The sequence below is a fragment of the Falco cherrug genome, chromosome 17 (genome assembly GCF_023634085.1).
Source record: "Falco cherrug isolate bFalChe1 chromosome 17, bFalChe1.pri, whole genome shotgun sequence".
NCBI lineage: Eukaryota > Metazoa > Chordata > Aves > Falconiformes > Falconidae > Falco > Falco cherrug.
The window spans coordinates 4,682,154-4,703,963 of record NC_073713.1 but is presented as its reverse complement, the minus strand read 5'-3'; the positions used below and the strand labels follow the sequence as shown (position 1 = coordinate 4,703,963).

At 45.3% G+C, this 21,810-nt stretch overlaps 1 protein-coding gene across 5 annotated transcripts in view; it reads right to left on the bottom strand.

The window, feature by feature from the left end:
* ARHGAP32 (Rho GTPase activating protein 32) overlaps positions 1-21,810 on the bottom strand; it is a 259,327-nt gene that overhangs the window by 20,275 nt on the left and 217,242 nt on the right. For all 5 annotated transcript variants that reach the window (XM_055728664.1, XM_055728663.1, XM_055728665.1 and 2 more), the window contains 2 exons: positions 16,990-17,139; positions 1,449-1,551 (listed from right to left, as the gene is read on the bottom strand). In XM_055728664.1, coding sequence (XP_055584639.1) covers positions 1,449-1,551; positions 16,990-17,139 — 253 coding nt within the window. The remainder of the gene's footprint in view (positions 1-1,448; positions 1,552-16,989; positions 17,140-21,810) is intronic.

The window sequence follows — 21,810 nt, the reverse complement described above, 5'->3', positions numbered from 1 at the left end:
ACCAATCCAACACTCACTCAGTTTTGCCTACCAGCCAAAGAAAGGCGGCTAGGGCACTGCTAAAAGCCAACCTCTGTCCCATGTAAATCTCCCACGTGGAATAAATTCTTTAACTTTCTCTCCAACCAAAAAGCCCTTTAAATCCGGGAGATCCAGAAACTTCTATGTGAAACTTAAGAACAGTGACTCATTTATAAGGATACTGCAGCTCTAGCTTTGAAATAAGCCTAATGATCTGTTTATATAGCTGGAAACTACAGCAATGCAACATGTCCTACATTAACCAAACACTTATGAAAACCTGTAGTGATTTAGATGAAGAGGGACAGTGTCTACAAGTTATGCCGTGCTCTCCCCCTTCCTTTTGCTTTGGAACATCTCAGAGAACTGAAAAATAGGCTGTCACTTCATCCTCTGAACTGTAAGAGGGAATTACGCCATCGAAGTTTTAGAAAACCATTTTTAAAGCACATTTGGAAAACAGCGAAGGAGAAAATGGTCTTGGCAACACAAAGGGCAAAAATGGACTAGGGCAGCGATTAGAAAGATGGTCCCAGCACAAGTCATAATAGGGAATTAAAGGGATGTGACTGAAGCAAGGGCAAACATTTTATTCAGCCAAGACTGCTGTGGGCAACAGCTACAATCAGAGTCTTTGGAGCCTGCATATCAAAGCCTCGGGAGCAGATTTTTAAAATGGAACTCGCTGTGATGAGAAACAGGATTAAGCTGAACCAGAATAAGCCCATCCCTATGAGGGTTTGTACAGTAACTATACCGGCTCAAACCCGTCCAAAGAGCTTGGGCATAGCTGCTATGAAAAGGATATCCTTCACAGGGAAAATACCCCTTCGCTGCCTCTGTAAGGCCGTGGGCCTAGGATCAACATGGGAATTAGTCACATCCCACCAGGCTCTCTCAGTCCCTTCACAACAGAAAAATGTGTACCATCTGACGGGAGCGAAACCAGCCTCACAAAAGGGCGAAGGCCATTACTGCGAGGAGAACAGCTCCTAACACACACCTAGCCTTTCCCAGCACGGCGATGCCCCCGTCAAGAACCACGCTTCGCGCGTTACCGATTAATTGCTAATATGCCAGGAGTCCAAAGCAGCGAGAAGGAAATATCAGCTGCTCAAAAGGGCTGCAGGAGCAAGAGAAAACAGGAACAAAACGTGACAGCACAGTGTCACCATGATCCCAGAGCCTGCCGATACCCCATCCTGAAGGAAGACTTCCTGCAAAATGAAGTCTACTGAACAACGCTGTGTCACTCCAGAACGGTGACAAACCCCACGTGCTGCCCATTGAATACAGATGGCAACACATGCATCGGAGCTGCTGGAGCGGTCTGCCCCGCTGCAGGCTCCTGCAAACCCAGCCGCTGAACCTCGCGCGCGCTTTCGCTCGTCCCCTGCAAACAGGTCAGCCAGACGCGGCGCCCTTACCGTAGTTTCTGGATGTTGGACGCAATCCCAGACAGACGATATATTCCATCCACAATGCCATGTTTCTCAATGAATTCAGTGCAGCTCTTGAGGACCTGGGGGACTAAAGAACAAGTGTTGTCAGTTAGTTGAACATGTTATTAAAGTCCTAGTTCAGGTTGTGGTCTTGTCAGATGCCATAAACTAAGCCCAGCTGGAATACTGCTGCAGTTCTTCCTTAGCGGAGAAGGCCTGTAAGAAATTTAACTTTAGGAGTTGGTGTGGGAACTGGTCAGAGATGTTCTTTGCTTTAAAGAAATGCCAGAATATGAATCAGGTTGAAAAAAGGAAATTCTGGTCAAGCAGAGACAGTGCAGGTGCCATCACAACTCCCACAAGAACTGTGGTGTTAAATTCCATTCCAGAAGAGCTACAAAATTGAGTAAATACTCTCTTTGGCCAAAGACGCCCTTTGTTTTCAAATCTATACAAGGATTAACCTATACTGCTTGGTTTAAGCAAATATAAACATTAAGGGGACGCTACTTTCCGCACCAGGGGCAGGAGAAATTTTACAACTCAATGTCTACCGGAGCGTGACTGGATTTAGATAGCTACAGGACATAACCACACTCACAGAAACTGCAGACAGACCGGGGTACGACAGAATGGAAAAAGTAAGCCCAGAGGATATAATTAGGTGTCAAGTTAATATTCAAGCTGCTTCACCAACCGATTCCTTCCAGTTGACTTCCCAGCCTCATGCAGCATCCACTGCCGGAGCTATCTGTCCATCCTTGTAAGCTTAAGGAGGAAAAATTACTTTTATAAAAGGGAGATAAAACTGCCCTGAACAGAGAAAGCAAATTAGGATTGAGCTCTTGTGAGCATCAGCAATTCCTCACGGAAAAAATGCAGATCCTTGTGGATTCTCCTGTGAGCCACCTTTTTGCTACAGCTCCTATGATGATCTAGATTTATTCTTACATTAGATGCCAGGTCTGATCCATTTGCCATGCGACACAGATTCTGAATAGGTCATGTGGCAAATCCCCTTATATCAAGCAGCAAATGCCATCTGCCAGTCAGTTCTCCTAAGTGCTACTCAACTTAGCTGCTCTGTGCTTTCCCCTCCCCAGCTGCTTCACCGATTTTTTGCTGGCTTGCAGCAAATGTTTGCACGAAAAAGATTCATTTTAAATGGTTCCCTGGAAATCAGCAGGTGCATCCTGGGCTAAGGGCACATCTGCTCCGTGCTCGAGCACAGGACAGAACAAAACCTGTAAATCCACGTGGCACGTCAAGCACACAGGCTCAGCTATAGCAGATGATGCCCTGGATCTGCGATACTCGAACATACCAAGAGATGGCCAAAACGAAGCCAGTCAGACTGTGGTGCTACATCAGCAGGCATTTACAGCATCTCGCACCGTCTTCCAAAGCAAGGTGCACGCTCGGGGGCATGCAGAGCCCTTGTACGTTAAGCAATGACATAGGAAGAGCCTCGGGAACCACATGCTGCTTTTTTAGGGGAAGGAAAACCAGCAGAGGTGATCGCCGCCTGCTCTCCCCTGTGGGTGCAGTGGACATTTCAACTGCCATTAAACCAGCCAGAAAACATTGGCAGAAGGAAACGTCAGCATCCGCTCTGACGCCAAGGGCACCTCTCGCAGCCCTGCAAGCTCAGAGCAGCACCGCAACTGCTGGCATTAGGAACCAGCCAGGCACACACTGAGGCATCTGAGCCAGGATAAGCAACAACTTCTCACCGCTGAGTGAATACACATTTGGAGAGCATGTTGGCAAAATGTGCATCAGTCATCCGCAACACCGTCAGCTAAATGTCTGAGAACAGAGCAGGTGGAACAGATGGCCCTAAGCCGTTTCAAAAAACATTTTTGGAGGACAACACACCCCTTTACACAAAAAGATTCAACACCTCTCCAAGAAGAAAGTTTTTGGGGCTGCAAGCAGACAGGGAAGGGGTTTATACCATACTCAAGCAGTCGCCAAAAGGGGCTAAAATGTTTTGCGCTGCGGTACAGTGTTAGAAGTGTGACCCAGGTGTAAACTGGTGTAGAAAAGCAGAGAGATGGGACAGAGAGATGGGAACAGCACTGTCCACTGCAGCACAGGGCTTTCGATGCTGACACAGCTAGCAGTGCCTTCTCTTCTGTGAGGAAAGAGTGCCCTAGGTTGCAAGACACGCTGGACTCATGCTCATTCTGGTTTCACTGAGAACCAAGCAAGACTATGTGAGGTGCCCACGTGCATGCCTCTCCCCACCACCACCCATTACAATAGGTGGGAGGTCACAAATCTCACTGGGGAACTGAACGAGGACACTGGGCTCAGCGGTGCATTAGCAGCACTTCCTTCTGCCAACTGCCCGACTGCGAGAGTCGCAAAGGATGGGGTAAAAGGAGTTTACCCGAGTCTTAGAAGCGTTGTGGCATGATCTGCTAACGCTTAGCTGCAAAATCCCAAATACTGTAATAGTTCATACTGGAATCTCAGTAGGGGTCCCCTTGAAATTAGTAGTACCTGTTGCAATAAATAAATAAGCAAATAAATAAACAGCACATTCCCTGCCTGCCCAACTCCTACCAGGGAGGTGGGTACCTTCTGAGAAGGGCGATGCACACGCCGCTGGGGAGCCTGCGCAGACAGCTCGCCTGTTCATCCACATACCACGAACGCAGCTAGGACACCCGCCTGCGCTTCCTAATTGAAGGCCTGTGCCACAGGGAGCGAGCGCCGCGTGTTGCCGAGGCCTTATCCTTCTGGGGTTTATCTAGCTGTGTAAACAAACAGCATGGTAAGAATGGTATTTACGTACCAGTTGGGCTGAGCAGCAACCTGTTGTGAGAATGTGAATCGGGTCAAGGGAGAACAGGGGGAAGGCGAGGTATGCAGCACCAACAACACGCTTCCTGAAGTACTTGGTTGTCATGGAAGGTCCTGGGCACAGTCAGAATAATTAACATACACTGAAAAATTCTAGCAGGCTTGTTCTATGCGCTTCCTAATCTGGTTACCAGGACAATCTGTTCTTTAAGCTAAATATATCATGCCAGCACCACAGATATTTTGGGGGAATTCTGCACGGTTGGAGAAGTGACTGAAATTCAGGCAGGGCTATAATTATCCTTGAAGGCCCTTTGCTGGAATGGTGACTTGGTTCTTTTGATTTTTGAATGAAGATGAACTTGATAATTACATACGTGTTTAACCTCCCTCTGCCCTTTGAATCCCATGCCCGGTAGCTAAGTATACATTTATATACATATGTATATACACACGTATGGGGGGAACAGTGTCTACTATCACCAGAATGAAAAGGCAGGATGACAGCACAAGCTAAGACTTAATTTTGTGAACGTGAAGTGTGCCAAGACCGTCACCTACGGTGGCTTTTGACATCACATTGTGACTTTCTCTGTCTATTGCATAGATCCCTTCCCCGCTGCAGAGGTGAACTCCTCAGGGTCCAGGTCCTGGTTTTGGCTTCTGCATCCCAACCCAATTACCAGATTTGAGTCAGAAAGGTACCTCAGCTGCATCACAGCAGGAAACTGATGGGAGGTTTCTTCTCGTAGGATGTAGTAGCATCTACGCCAGAATTCTATTAATGTTACAGTTAATTACTGAAGTTTCCTGCAATTACTGACAACCAGACTTGATGACACATGTGGTTTTATTAGCAGCCATAAAGGTACACCTAGCTCAGCACCCCTTTCTGACAACTGCCATGAGCAGGCCACTTTGGGAAGGGCACAAGGAGGGAACAAGCCCAGGGTAACACACAGTGTATTCCTCCAGCCCCAACAACCCTCTGCTCAGGAAACCTCTGTGCCCAGAACGTTTATTAAACCCGTCACACAGCCCTTTCCAGTTCCACATTCCCAGGCAAGTTACAAAAATGTACTAACACTCACTGTTGGGTTTATTCCTTTCCTGAGCAATATGGCCTTCAACCACTGGCTCCAGATAATCTCTTTGCAATGAAGTCAGCCTGCTAAAATCCCCTGGCAGGTGCTATATTTGAACACCCACCTCTTCACGGGAATCTAAGCACTGTACACGTCTCCTGTTCCAAAAATCAATCACCTTCCCTCATTCCCCCCCTCCCTTCGCTGTCTCAAGTAACAGGTAGTTCCAGGAAACACAGCGCAAAAGGCTGGAAATGTGGGCGCATCAACAAAGGAGACCCTAGCATATTTCATCACCGTAGCAGCTGAAGGAATTTATTCAACTCATTCCTGAGCATCTCTCAGCTGGTTTGAAAGGTTTATTGCATCTCCTAGGGCTCGTTAACTGGTTAATTCTTTGCCATTAAAAGGAAGCAGAAGTTTTATGGTTTTCATTCCAAAGCACATTTTGATTCATCTTGAAATTAGGCACATTTCCTTTCCTATCATCTTGGTTTTATTTTTTCCTTTTTAATCTTTTGTAATGTTCCCTCCCCGGGTTTTGGGAGGCTTACTTTTTTTTATTATTATTATTATTATTTTCTTAGTACGTTACTGGAATCAGAACTATTTGTTCAGCCTGGGGAACGAGGCCTCCCATCAAGCTCCCCTCTAGCAGTGTCGTTTTCACAATATTACAGCAATAAGGTGAACTGTCACGCAAGCCAGGCCTTTTGGCTGGTTAATGGACCGGCGCACGCTGCAGTGCAGCTGCTCAGCTGAATTCCACACATAGCAAACAACCGTGGAAAGCTAAACCTGCAGCCCTGCAGGACCAAGGGAAACAAAACAGAACATCCTGAGCGCCACTCCGAACTGCCTAAGCAAAGGTGATAACCATGGCTATCAAGTACATGTAACGATACTTAGGGACGAGACCAAAACAGAACCAAGCAAAGCAACGTAACAGAAGCTTAAGGGCTATGTTTTGAGCCACAAGAATAGAACCTGAAACAGTCACCCACAAGATGACATTTAGGCTGAGGCAGATCACTCTTTAATTGTCCAGGCTGCACTAAGCAGTGAGGAAGGAAGGGCACATGCAGAGGATAAAGCGCCCCGAGAACACCCAGCACAACAAAAAAGGTGCGAACTGCATCACGAATGTGTCCCCTTCTTGAAATTTTGTGCCTAGCTGAGGCTCCGACAACTTCTAGACAGCTGAAATTAGTCAAATAAATCCCGTCTCCCTTGCCATATTAATGCATGGTTACGTAAAAACCTAACAATTAATATCCTCACCTGAAGAAATACAGTTGCTTTTACCCCAATCATTCTTCCTATTTTTAGCTCCATTTCGCAAAAACTCATCCAAGTATTTAATTAAAAAAAAAACAAACAACAAACTAAAACCAGTAAAAAACCCTGTAATAATTCAGACTAACTTCTACCGGGAACCTCTTTTCAAAGTACTCATTTCTGAAACTCCTTCCTCCACCTGGCAGTGACAGTTACACAGGAGGTGTAAACCAGCATGGGACAGAGGGGTTAAAGATTTCCTTCTTATCGTTCTGTAGGAAACTCCCCGCCACCCAGCCAGTCACCTGCACGTGTCATTTTCCAATCATGCAGACCCCACCATCCCCTGCACGTTCATAAAAAGGCTCAAACGTTAAGAGATTCTCTTCTAAGGACTTTTATCTCACTCCTAAATCCACATCCTCACATTCAAATCACCAGGAGTGAGAAAGAAGCCCAAGGCCAACCAAACAGCAAGCTTCCTTCCAGATGCTGTCTTCCCGATTTCCAAGTGACCCACATTAAATTTATTTATGCTGTTGATGAGTTGCATAAAGCCCGAGCCTGCTATCACAAGCTGCACTATTTCCTGGTAACATGCAACGTTTTTATCTGAAGTGTGACTTTTGCACTTGGGAAAGTGCAATAATGGAAGAGGGGCCATAAACCACGAGTTGGTTCCCAGAGCAGATACCACGCAGCGCCCGCCTGTGGGATCGGCCTCTGGCACCGGACTCTGCTTTTTAAGACTGGACTTTTTTGTTACGGCAGCTTATGCGTGAACTGTGTGAAAACAAAGTGCAAAGTTCAAGCCTGAGAAACGTAAATTCCACTGTGTTGCATCAGGCTAGGAAGGTAGATAACCACGTTTTTCAAGCCCTGTGAGACCAGCCACATTCTCAATGTTGTGGGTATGTCTGCACTAGGGCACTTTGGCACTCCAGGACTGCAAGTGGTACCTCCTACACCGGTACCACAGGCTGGAGCCTCTGCAGAATACATCCATCTCCTGGGCTCTACCCACCTAATTCTCGGGGGATGGCTTTGTTTTTAATACAAAATACTCACAAACGGAATAAAGATACTCCTAATGCATTCATATTTGGACTGTGTGCTAGTGCTTTCTGTTTAGATCAGTCACACAACTTTTACAGAAAGTTGAGCAGGGGGAAAAAAGCATCCCCCTTGTTAAGAGTGGAGGGATAAGAGCATGAGCAATTCCTGTATGGACTGCAACATTTTTTCTCATGTTTGTTCCCCCTACAGCTGTAGTGTTTCGAAATGCAAATTAATTTTCAACTCCCTGCTGTCCTCTGGGTCACTCAGGCACAAAGAATTTCTCTTCTCACAGCTGCAAGCAGGGTAAAAAAGAAGGGGAGAGAAGAAATGTCTCTTTTCTTAACTGCAAGCTTGTATCGCCTGCTCAGTGATCCCCTTCTGCAAGTACTTTCCCCAAACAAGTAATTCTCCACGGGGACCCCATGTACCTCTTTGTAATGCTAACCCCGTACCCCATAATCTTGAGTTCCAGCTATTCAGAGGGCAGATGGTGAAGCAATAACAGTGCCTGTTATGTTTGGAAATTTGCCCAAAATAGCTCAAAACTATTGGCCTTTGAAAGTATCAACTTGTGCTCAACTAGTTTGTGTCGCAGAGAATGCATCTGCACGAAGCAGAATATTCTCTGCTCATCTGCAATTTGGGTCCACTATCACTCTTTTTTTGAGGCCGCTGGATCCGTCTTTTATGTTACACGAGACTGTGTGTGCAGAGGCACATACTACCAGGTCAGGAGAAACATTTAGGCGCCTAAAACACGCAGGCTTTTCACCATTTACAGAAATGCACCAGTGAATTCGGCACCATTCAGTTTCTGCGATGTCTGACATGTTTAGATCTGCTGAAATTATGCAAACCCAACCAAGAACCAGAATAAATCCAGGGGAAACATACAGAGAGGTTTACTCATTTCCTACAGACATTCACAAAGCTACTCTGGATCTAGCATGCCACTCAAAGTTAACACTTGAGTAAATACTTTTTAATGTTTATACCACACTCTTTATCTTCCAAGTACTTCACAAGTATTAGAAACTTACCCTTGTGGCACTTCGGGGGCAGATACAGATCATTAGTTTGATTTTACAAGCACGGAGATAGAACAGGAGATATCAAACAAGTTCCCCGAAGCCACGAAAAGCGTGTGAGAGATGGGGTTTGAGCTTGCGAGTGCCCAGCTCACTGGCCAGAACTTCTGACTACAGCTTAGGTCACTGATTGCCCAACCCCTTTGGAGATGGATTTTGATTTTAAAAAAATTACTATATATTGTTAAATACTGAAAGGCAACTGGTTTTGGCACGTCTGAGGCCGACTGGTTTCAATATATTGCCTGTCTCCTGAAAAAAGGGAGCCAAATGAAGTAACGGCCAGCAGGATGAATGGAAGCAAATGGCTAATATTATCCATGAGCTCAAAGGGGCTGTTAAATCACAGCAGCCCCACCGAGTTACTGCCCCAGAATGCAACTTTACAACTGTTTTTTCCCCCGTTCACACTGTGTGTGCGCCGAACTGTAGCGAACATGGACTCAGATGCAAGTGAAAATGCTGAGACAGACCAGTATTCCTTCACTGCGTAACATAAAACAAGCAGGAAATGATAACGGATTATAAGAATTGGGGACGGTCAGTTTGGGCTCCAACATGCAAGGCAAATCAGTAAGAGAATGTGCTAAATTCTCCCCTTTACTAATGACATCTCAAGCACAAAAATAAATCACTTGGGGAGTAGGAAAAGTTTAATATATCTCTATGGCATGCAGCTTATAAACAACTTTTAAAGTTTCAAGTACTGGAAAAAAAAAAAATACTGATGGAAACCCATGTCCTCCCTATCTAAAGGCAGCTGTCTCCTGAACTCGTTCCTGGCCATGGACAGACCAGTTACATTTTCTTGTTAACCAAGTAAAATATTCCGGTGTAGGATTTGCCCTTTCACTACTGGCTGTGTACTACACAATTAAGTTTCAGTTTTCTGAACAGGACCATGGCACACAGAAAAATCCCATTAAGGGAGGCAGAACCTGAGGATTTCTGGTTTCCTCCATACCTGTGTCAGGTAGGCTTGCCAGAAAACATGAGATACACCCACTGATTTGCGAGCAGTAGCCCTGTACATGAATCCTCCACTTGCCGTGTGTTTTATTTATGGCTCTCTCTCCCCACATATCAAGGAGAGCACTACAAAAAGTATTGGATAAGCAAGGATACATGATTTTTCCTGTTGTACCAATGGAGAAGTTAGTATCCACTTGTTTCTTTAAAAAAACCCCACCTATATTATGGCAGATGGAGTGAACCACCTTCCAGATACACCCATCTGCTTGGAGAACTGCTAGATGCCTAACAGTAAAGGAGATGAATCCTACTTTCAAGGACTTGCCCAAAGTCACACAAGAAATGCCTTGGCAGAAAAAAGAATTCCAAACAAATCCTTCAACACTCAGATTTATGCCCTAATCATTAACTCCTTTAGGCATCTAGATGCTTAAAAATAGAGACAAAAGTAAAAGCAGGATGCCAGATCTGAACCTACCTGGAGGTTTGAAACTTTTTAGTTCTCATTCCAACTTGTCAGCTTGGATACTCCGACAATACCTATTAAAGGTACAAAAACGCCCCAAGAGTTCATTCAGGGAATGAACCATCTAATATAAACCTTCAGCCTCACCCACAGCCAACATTCTCCTCAGCCCATTGTAACAACTATGGCCAATTTCATCATTCTGATCTAAATAGGACGGCTAATGCACACAGCCTACCTTTTCCGTGCAGCAGTTCAATAAACCTTTGTGTAAGAACAAGAAGTTATTGCTTAAACAAATCTATTGATGTGGTTGCCAGCATTCAAGTCATAACAATTCCAAGCATATTTGGGGAACTACACTCGGGGGTTGCTGTACTGCCACGTAACTATTTGCTGCTTGAACTGCAGCGGGCGCAGGTAAAGCTTGAGGATCTACTTCTGATGGAAGCTCTGCAAATGCTAAAAAGTCTTTCTGAAGCAAAAATCTTGGGAGCAAAGCAGTTCCCTAGCACACGGCGAGCAGGGGTTTCACCTGGGCCTTTGGAACATAAGTTGGAAGTGCTTGTATTTCAGGGGCTGCCTTGTTTTCCCAGTTAAAAATAGTATTTAAAAGGAAGGAAGGGGAAAAGAAACAATTCTGTAAATATTTATTTGATTTTTCAGCAAAGTTTGCTTTATTTCTTGGTTTGTCATGTTCAATTTTGTTCTGCAGCAGTAAGAGAGGGAGTGGAAACTGGTTAGATTTACTCTCTAAGAGTTAAAATACAAGAAAAACTAACATTAATAAATATGTAAGACTCAGCTGCCCTGAATTCCAAATCAAGGCTTCCTTCACAGATGGCAAAGACCCAAAGCCAGCCAGGCAGGCTTTTATTATAACGAAAATTATTAGCTAGTAAAAGGGACTCCTCACATTAATACTAGGACCGAAGAGATGACATGTAGATTACCAAACTTATGCTTGAGCTAAGGAAAACCAGATTTTTACAGATCCCTGCCAAGACACTGCCCGAGACCTCACTCCTTGTGTTTCTCTGTGCTGGTTAACAGTGTTCTCCCTATACTCAAATCTGCAATAAATTAGCATCAAAGGCAACTACATCACCCAACTGCAGCCAGCGGATTGCTCAAAGGGAAGGATAGCACCAGAGGAACCCAAACAAGCCGTGATGTCACCAGAAATCCCAAGGTGCTGTTAAGGAGCTTATCTGAAGGGCATAATAACCAGCACAAGAGAATAAAACCATCCCTTGCAAACAGTTGTTGCTAGTGCCCAGTATGTAACAGGATCAGGTTCCCATATCTGCTATAACATGACCTTGCATACAGTTCTGGAAAGTATCAGCTTTCATTTTATTTTTTCTTTAATTCTACCCAACTTGTTCAAAATACCTGTGAATAAATGTAGGGAACAGGGAAGAACATGAAGGACAGAGAGCAAGAATCAGGTACGTCAGTAAACTTTGTCTTTTGCAGGCATTTACTTCTTCAGCAACAAACCAATACCTTTCCCTGCTGATTACAGATCATTGGTATTTTGTAATAATTCAAAAATGAGGTATAGGTCCTTCAATATGGGAAACTTGTCAACTAAAAATCAGTGCCGTTTTTAAAACTATCTTTTCCGGTTATGGAAGTTTATGATGTATCAATGCAACAAACGCATAAAGAGGTACAAAAAACCCCATTTCCTTTAAGCCTACAAAATCCCCTGTTAATACAGCTGACACTATCGGGTGGATTACCTCATGAAACGAACACCCAACACCCGCATTTCAGGGGATGCCAGGTTAGCCTGCGCTCCGCTCAGCTGAGGGAGAAATGATCTCTCTTATCAAGTGCCAGGCGACGGGAACATTTTCAGCACGCAAAAAGAACCGCCAGTATTTTATACCCCATCCTCCGCAGCCCAAGCAATTCCAGTACGTTATTCCCAGCAGCATTTGAATAAAAAGTACACTGAAAACTAATCCCTCATCTGCTGCAGCTCCCAACTCCTTTCCTCCCAGAAGAGCTACATGGCTTTCCCCTGGCGTGCCGACCATGCGAGAGCGCCGCCTGAGCGGTGGCCAACAGATCCCCACGACCAGTGAGCTCAGGAAGCCAGAGAGAAACGGCACCACCAAACCTGCGACCGCCCAGCTCCCCGTTGGCACTGCGGCTCCATCCAGCCCGCCCCAGCCCCTTGCACAAAGCCGGAACGCCGCGGCCACGTGCCCTGCCAGGGACAGCCAGCAACCTGCCCAGCGCTCCAGCCTCCCGGCCTCTCCATGCAGCCGGGCACGAACTCCCTGCTAACCACGCAACTGGGGGCTCCGACACTTGTCATAAAACCTCAGTTTCAGAATATTTTGAGGCACAAACGAGGACGTGGTACAGATGCTGCAATGCAGCATTTAACCAGCTCCCACAGTAAACAAACACATCCTCTGTGAGCACAATTCTCTCTAATTGGGGTCGAGCTAAATTTAAGTTGTATTTGGTTTCCTTTGAGAGAGAAAAATTTAGGGGGGGGGGAAAGTCTCTCTGCCTACAGAGGGAACAAGGCCTCTTTGCGAGTCAGGGATTATGCTGAATTTGCTGCACCTCACAGCTCTACAAAGCAAACTAGCATGGCAGGTGTCAACAGCACCAACCCAAGTGGGAACGTTTCTCAGAGCGATGAACAAACAGCTACTCCCCGCGAAGCTTGGTCTGCTTCCAAATGATGCTCCATTGGCAGGGGAAGTACTCGAAACCCAGGAGCCAACATATGAATAATGCACTAAAATTAAATGGAGACGGGCCTCTTAAGGCAGGCTCCATTGGGTGACTAAAGCTGACTGCAGTAATATTGTGCAAACCAACAGACTCGAAGGGAGCATCACCACAACTTTTGCCAGATTTGGACCCAACAGAGAAGTCAAAAATCACTCATATCAAACCCGTTTTTACTTCTGCAGGTACCAGCCCACAATTCAGCACTGACATGTGACAGAGAAGAGGAACCAGAAGGACAGAGCGCTGTTACTTTCAGTGGAAGCAACACATCTATGTACACCTCAGCCCAGCGCTGAGGAGCACCGTGGCTCCCAATTCCCATTTTCCAAAGTCACTTGGAACACAGAGGACTTTGAAAAATAATCCTGTGATCTGCCCATGACTCAAACCCTCATCCAAGGAACTGGACAATGACGCTTCCTTCCCCTCACTGCTGTCTTGTCTACAAGTGCCTTTGGGAAAGGACCGTTTCACACCACATGGAGGTGTAGCTCCTAACACAGAAGGGATCCATCATTGTTTAGAGCTCAAAGTGTCAGCATGTGACAAACTGGAATTAAAAAAACACAACAAAAAAAGCCAACCCACAACCAAACCCAAACCCCAGGACACTGCCCGCCTCCAGCTGCCAGCCCAGTAACGACTGCACCCCCCCCATGAATCACCAAGCATACAGAAAGATTTTAAGGTGCAGTACTCATCCCTACTGCTGTTACTGTAACATTTGTTAAAATCCTTACCTCCCTCCCTATAGCTGCTTACAGGGTCACTTCTCAGATCCATACACAACAATTAAAAAAATGACAAACTGCACCCTCACCAAAAATGAAAAGGCAGCAGCAACACCAGCCTACGTGCTCCACTCATCCCATCTTACCTCGACACCCTCCCCTAAGGACAAACTCCGTATACGGATGTTTTATACCCTGAAGTTTAGCAGATCCAAGTTCTGACCCACCAACCTGAGAGGAACCTTTCGGAAGAAAGAGCACTCTGTCTTAGCACAAGACTAATCTCAAAACTCAGGTAAACTAAGGCGCATGCGTCACGAGCTCAGAATGTGGCCCACGCTGAACGTACAGCGTGTGTGCGTGGCTTTGCAGGATGGTACCGCCTGGGCTCTTGCTCCGTAACAGTGAAACAGGTCACATTTCTGTATCACTTTCCTCTTACACATTCAGGCCAGGCACAACGGATGCAGAACGAGAGTGATCACTTGCTGATCCCACAGAGAGACAACATACCGCAGTAGGTACAACATTTCTTCTCTGTAAATCCCCCTCTGGATATAGACACACGATAGCAAACACACTCTTCTCCTAGCTAAGCAATCTGAGCCAGCTGCCTCAACACAGTGTTTACTAAAAAAATACTCGACCTATTTCAGTTTTTGTCCTTACCCTTTTTTATTATCTTGGTCTACCCCTCTCTCACCCTTTCCTTTCTAAAAGACAAGCAAAGTTTCCGATGGTCGTGACTGCAAAATTGGGAGAGCTCATGTTGTTACACAGTGAATGCTTGAGAATTTAGGCTCTGTCAGCTTCCCAAAGCTGTTCATTAATAAAGTTCTTAATGTAACTCCAGTTTGGTTCAATATTGCATTTCTGAGGCGCGCATCAATGCCTTGCCGTTCGAAGGCAGTGGATGGCATAATTTTCTCCTTCAGTCCCACTAAATCTTTTTGGGTACTGGACAGCAACCCATCAAAACAAGCAATAACCTAAACAAATCTACGAATGTGTTGGGTTCTTTTTTGTTTTTCTGAACTGAGATGTTCTATGTTGTAATCCCAAAGCATTACCGGTAGGTACCATGCACAGACTTCAGCTACAGTACTCTGTGCTCCTATAAAAATACTTGTTTATGTTCTGGTTCTGAGGTGAAGAGGCAGGACAGCATCTTTGCTCTGTCTGATTCAACTTTGCATCTCCTGTGATATCTCAGTCCCCTTTCAGTAGATCAGCACTGCAGTTGGCTCCAAGGCTGTGCAACATCAATGCTACAGCTTGGGAGAATCTTAAAATGCTGTGCATGCACGGAGCTTGATTCACAGGAATCCAGAAATGTCTCCAGAAAACCAATCCCAGGGATTATGTCACTTGGAATACAGGTCAGAGAGCTGAATCACACAGAAAAAAACCAATCCTGCTGTGTGAAATGGAGACATGCCCCTGTTAGCAACATTCAAATTGGATCTGCTTCACTCCAGGGAGTTAGGAAAGAGTTACCAAATGAAGGGTGAAAGCAACTGGCAACTTCTCAGATGAAGAGACCTCGTTAGCACAGCTCAGTCCCAGTCACTCTGCTGCACCTCATGGTAGAGGAGTGACCAGAACAAGAAGTGAGCTCCTAGAGACTGTCAAACAGGAGCCTCCAGAGGAGTTCAAACACTTTAGTTCTGCTTGGGATGTGTTTTTAATGTTAAATAAAGTGAAATGCATACCCCTCAAAGCCAGGGGAAGAAGTCAGTGCAGAGGGCAGGGAAAAGCTTTAATTATTGCTGACTTGTGCCTAACAAAAATGGACAGGAGGAGGGCTGGGGATAAAAGAGAACTCTCTCTTTCCCATTAATGAGCTCACTCTGCTGGCATGCCTCCTGCCCTCCAAGATTGCTCCCAGAGCATGAATATAAAATCAGGCTCTCGAGCTACCCAGTGGTGTAAATTACCTACTCCTGATGTAGCTCTTACATGGGTTACTGTCTGTTTCTGTCTCCAAACCATGCAGTTTCTGGCTCTCTGATGCTTTTCAAGCCCCAGCAATAAAGATCTCTACTGGTTCCAATTAACAAGCCAATGAGCTTTGCCACAGTCCTGACTCCTTAAGAACAAGCTCATATTATGCACCAGCTGGTAGTAAAATACTTTGTGTCAGGCAAGGGAGTGCACGTTGCTGTTACCAACTGAATCGGTTGGAAAAAGTGCAGGAAACAGCTCCCCACCCTTTACCATCCCTTTTCCAGACGGCTCTCATATGAACAAGGAGTGTGAAATACCATTGAAATCAAATTTAACAGAGAAACTCCTTTCCTACCCCACACGTCACATCACTTTTCCTTCAGCCTGCACGCAAAAGCTGGGAGACACCAGATTAACAACATAAGCATAAGAGGTCTGCTGAACAATCTACTGCGGTAGGCAAGAAGCAAAAATACGAAACAGATCAATGGGCTGACATAGCCAGACAGTGATGCTACACCCATGGCTGACTTCCTGATGGCTCTAACTCCTGGGCACACTGGCTGCAGCCCATGGCCGCTCCATGCTGCTTTTCTAAATGACCCTCAGTGTGGCCTATTTGTGGGAATGACCTTGGCTAGCGAACCGTGAAAGAATTCCCAGTCCTCTGTTTGCCACTTGTTAATGACTTCACAGCCTCGACTGGAGATGCCACAGCGAGGGGGTTGGAAAGAGCACGTGAACTTAAAATTTGTCCAAGGAAGAGTAGGAATAACTGTAATTTTTTTCTTGGAATGGACAGCTCTTCTCCTACCTCCCTAAAGTGCCAATGGGAAGGCAAAAGGGACCGAGAAGAGCCACAGAAAACTCACCATAACAAGCTGAGAGAAAAGCTGTGGAAAAACATAACATCCAGTTACTTCCTGCTAACTTTGTGACATCAAAGGCAGGTGAAGGATTTATACTGCAAACTGTGCTAGAATCATACAAAGGTAGTGAGTTATAGAAATGTATGGATCTAACATACCAGTTAATTAATTCATTGACACTGACACATAAATTTTATCCCCTGCAAGAAAATATTTAGTATTTATTCGAAGACTTCAGGAGGTTGAGAATTCATCTTTCATAGTTCCACCCATCTTCAGCAGTCCCACGCTGAGCCATGATGCTTGCTTCTTATTAGGATTAGCTTCAATTTATATTTCAGCCATCGACCTTTGTTCCACATTTCTCCGCTAGCAGCAACTAGCCCTTTGCTAGCTATGATCACCCTGAAATAAGATTCCTGATGGAGGAAGAACTCAGGAATGGATTGTTTCTTACCATCATGGCCAGAGTTGAGAAGATGCTCTCCCAGGTCACAGCCGAACACCCTTTCCTTCAGGATCCCCCGCTGTTTCAGTTTCTGTTTTGTTGGGCGCGACTTCATGAATGTACGAAGGAAGGTGATGAGCTTGCCGTGTTTTTTCGACACTGCACAACAAAATTAAAAAAAAAAAAAAAAAGAGTTCACTTTAGATTTGGCCCAGTCAGGCAAGGCCAAGCATAACACATGCTACAGAGCACACAAGAACTGGATTAACATTCGTATCAATTATTAACAGAAACAGATTTTCCAAGGTCCGATACTAAACAGAGACTTGGCTTTTGTTCTAATTCTTGGCTAGTACAGAAATAACAGGAGACAGCTGTAATGGAAGAATTTAACACAAAGACACGTTTATCTGCAAAGCAGCTTCAGGTGGGAGTGTACCAAAGTACCGTCAGGGCATATTGGACGGTGGGCAGCACCTGGGAGCTGCAGTTTTCATCTCTGGAAAAACGAACAAGGCTAAACTAACAATGGCAGTAATCTCACCTACACTGACAAACACAGTTTATAATCTACAAGCAGAGATAAGTGCTTTGTTACTGGCTCTCATTCTAGTAGTCTTAAGTGTCTCCAGAACAAACAAATGACTAATATTATGCAAACCTAGAGGACGTTTAGGTCTAAGTGCTACAGACTGCCCTTCCAGCACACCTGCAATTTTAATGAAAACCTCGTTGCAGCTGTGTAGGTACAGTCCTTCCCAGGGCATTATGAGCTCCCCGAGTCTTCTCAAGCCATTGCAAGACAAAAACATTAGTGTCTTTGTTTTACTTAATAGAAAACTAAGGCAGCTGACATGAAAAAATGCAGTTTATCCTTTCCAGAATGAATACAAGAAGTCTACAAAGGAACGAGAACATAGCTCACGAGCCATCCCTCCCTCCAAACCTCCCGCTCCATTTCTCTATGCAATATCGTTACGCTGCTGAAATCAGTCACTCTGTTAAAACCACCCAGTCCCGCATAATCCACAGTCAAGGAAACGGAGAGTCACACAGGGCAGAAGTGGGTGACACAAATAAACTCATGCAAATTGGAAGGAGGTTTGAATGGGAAGCAGAACAATGCCCTTGAATGTCAACTTTTCTTCCTGAGGCCCACTCTGAAAATGAGAGGGCTCTGGCCTTCCCAACAAAAGTGCCATTGTATACATGATTTAAAAGCAGTTTAAATTCAACAGAAGAGCTCTTTTGAAAAGAACAAATCACTAGGTATAAAAGGCTGTGCTTTGTGAGGAAGCCTTTACAGCTCCAGGAAGTTGTAAAGGCTCCTGCAGCACCACACGGCACTACCAGCAATTGCTCTCCCGGGCTCCTGCCTCGGATCCCAGAGAGGAAAGACAACCATGTATTGCACCTGCATTAAAACCCGAAGTACTGTGATCAAATTTCAGCGGAGTAATGCCATTTCAAACAAATATCAAAAGCAATGAAGACCCCTGGTGACAACGGTGTATCTCCTCAGTGTCACTACTGCTCACCAACAAGCACAACTTGAAATTCTGTGAGCAGCTTTGGAAGCTGGGACTCAGCAAAATACAGATTTATGCAGTAATGCTTCATACAGGCAGACAGGGTATTCTTCAGCCAGACAACATGAAAAACCTTGTCCCCAGAACAAGGTTATACCACTCGATGCTTCATGATGTTTTAAGCCCTTTAAACAGCCAAGCATTTTCCCCTCTATTTTACCAGGTATCGATGAAGTCCCCCTATTTACATCAAACCTGATTCCAATGACTTTAGCGTATTTCCATCTGAGTGGCACAGAGTTCTGCTTTTGGATAAAGTCCCTTTTAGCAGCGTGACAGTGCACTGATCTGCAGCAGCCAAAATAATTCCGAATACCTGAAATCCTAAAATCTCCAAAACGCCCCATGTCTACATTCTCAACGAACAAACTCAATTTAACAAACCACAGAAGCACTGAGCATGACAAACTGTGGCTATGGGGGCTTTAATTAAAGGAATGTTTACAGTTTGACAGGGTTTTTTTTAATTACATGCAATAAATGAACAGATTGTGCTGACACGCCAAACAAAGTTAGGACAGATTTCAGTTGCATCCATCATCACGGTAAAGTAACAGCTCATTTATCATGTCCTATCAGCCCCGCTCAAAAATACATGGAGACAGCCCCATCCTGACTGTGTGGAATTTCGAAGGGTTAGCACCCTCAGGCTCCTGTGATAAACCTATTGGAGGTGATAGACCGGAGACAGGTGCTTTTACAACAGTCAAGTAAACAGACAAATAAAGCAATAACTAATATGCAGGTATTAATTCGAATAATTTCACAGACTCTGTATACAGTTCTTCATGCAGTATCTTGCTTGACTTAATGAAAAATTAGTCCATCAGCTAACAAATGTAAAATGGAGAAAAACGCATTCAATTCCAGTACTGCAGAAATCCTACTAATGCTGGCGACCAGGTCAGGAAGTGACTTTGGGATGTCACCTCAGGCATGAAAACCAGAAATAGGTGCAGTGGATACATTTCTGTGGTCCAAAGATGACTTTACTTGGCACTGATACTTGTTTACATCACTAACCAGAAAGGAGACCCGAGTTTTTAAAACACGGTAAATCTGCTCTGCCTTCAAGCCACTCAGTACAGGTTAAAATAATTGTCTTGTTTTCCGCATCATTAAGTACAGTTCTACAAACACACTCTCACAGTGTACCCGTGCAGCAGTCCAACACACTGCCAGGGCAATGCCTGAGCAGGCTCAGTAACCAGAGATTCAGTTCCCAACAGCCTGTTGAAACACTTGCATGTTTCCTTGATTAAAGTTTTCCCGCACCGCTTTTCTCTGAATCAGTGCCCACTCTCGGTGAGAGTTTCTTGGGCTAAACTGGCTTCAGAGTTTTACACCCATGCAAGAATGATTCACCGATAGGAGTTAGGCTGCTCCTGGGTGGGGAAGAAAAAGAGAACATCAAGAAAATCCAAGCAGTCATCTCTGTGCTGACAGGTAACAAAAAACAACAAAAAAGCAAGTAGGTGTCTGATAAGGCTAAGCTACCCTTGTAAGCCCTAAGAGCTCAGGAGGCTGTCAGGGATGCTGTCTTTCTGCCAACAGCAATAAAAGCTGAAAGGCTTTCTATCCTGCTTCCCAGTCCTCTGGCATCACTTGACCCTCAAACCAGCAATGCATCCTGAGAGATATTTAATTTCTGGTGCATTTCGCTCCAGGTGAAACTAGCACAGCAGTCCCAGTTTCTGCATAAGCACCAATGCCAAGGTTGCTACCAAGAATCCTGCAGAACAGACGTTTTCTGCTCCAAAACGCTGTTCCCCAACCATTGCTGTCCCACTGGTGACAGCACCAGCGATAGCAAGGGGTGCTCTCCTGCTGCAGTGCACGGAGTTGCCCTACACTCCTACACCCATTTGCTGATCTTGAAAAACCCAGAATCAGTGAATGCAAGGAAGTTATGGAGTCAAGACACAGGGCTCTGACCAGAAACCAATCTAAAATTGTTACAGGCTAAGGAGACGTGGGTAAAATCATCAGCCCTTTTCTAGCTCTACTGTCCCACCAATAAAGTGGAGACGTGATAGATCTGAACCATTCAGTTTGTGTCTCCATGTGAGGCGTTCAGGTGGACAAGCGTCATGGAAGTAAATTCAGACGATAAAGCAGTATTGCAACCGGACAATTTTAAATGGCTGCTATAGTCAGAGATGCTGCTGAGTTACCAACTGAAAGGCAGACAAAACTAAACAACAATCCTAACATTTATCTGTATTGCTTTCCACCTCAGATTTAACTGCTATAGAACAAATTGTTTACCACGAAACGGAGGCTTTCCTAGAAGGAGCAGGGGCTGATTTTCCTCAGAAAGGCAGGTTTGGCTCAGTACCCTGGCCTGAACAAGCAAAGACAAATTCCCCATCCAGCACAGCGAGACTGGCTGCAAAAAAACCCATCAAAACCCAAACAAAAACCCCCACCTGAGGCTGGACTAGTCCTGAAGTTTTGCTGGCATGAATACGTCAATTAGGAGTGCGAAAAAATACCACACCCTTAGCTGACATAGCTGTGCTGGCCAAAGCCTTCATAGGGTGGGAAGGGAGGGAAGAAAAAGGAAGACTTGTGCCAGGTAGTTTATTGTGGGTTTGGGAAACTGCCATGGCCGGTACCTCCCCGAGGAACATTTATCAATCAAACCATGCCGCTGTTGCTATACCACCAGGCTTTTGTAGTACAAATGAGGCCCAAAATTCCCCTGACATTGATAAAAACCATTAAATTAAAATGAGTTCATTAAAAGCAGGGCTTGTTCACCCTGATGCCACGGACTGAAAAGGCACTTCAGGATATATTTTATGCAGCTTGTTTACTGGAGAAATGTGTCAGCCATCAGCTGATTCAAAGCAGCTTCATGGCTCTTGTTCAGCACAACATGCCCTTCCTGGGTTACTTCAGGAACCTGCTGAAAGCTCGTGGGGAGCTCTCGGGATATGCCAACGACTCCTGCGTCTCCCTCTGACCTGCTGCCTTCAGGGCCATCATGGCACTTCTGTCATGTTCCTACACCTTTCTGTGAGGTTACACCACAAGCTAAATCACCGCAGCGACCCAGATTAAAAATAATCTGCTGAACCTGATGCTCTTACGGCAGAAGAACATGAGCAGTTGTGGCAGCCCAAGCGAGGGGGCGGCGGGAGCAAAGCACAGGAAACCCGACCTCCTCCGGCTGAGCTCCTGCCAAAGCCAACACGCTGCAGAACTGCACCCTCAGCCCGCTGGCACACCAGCTCAG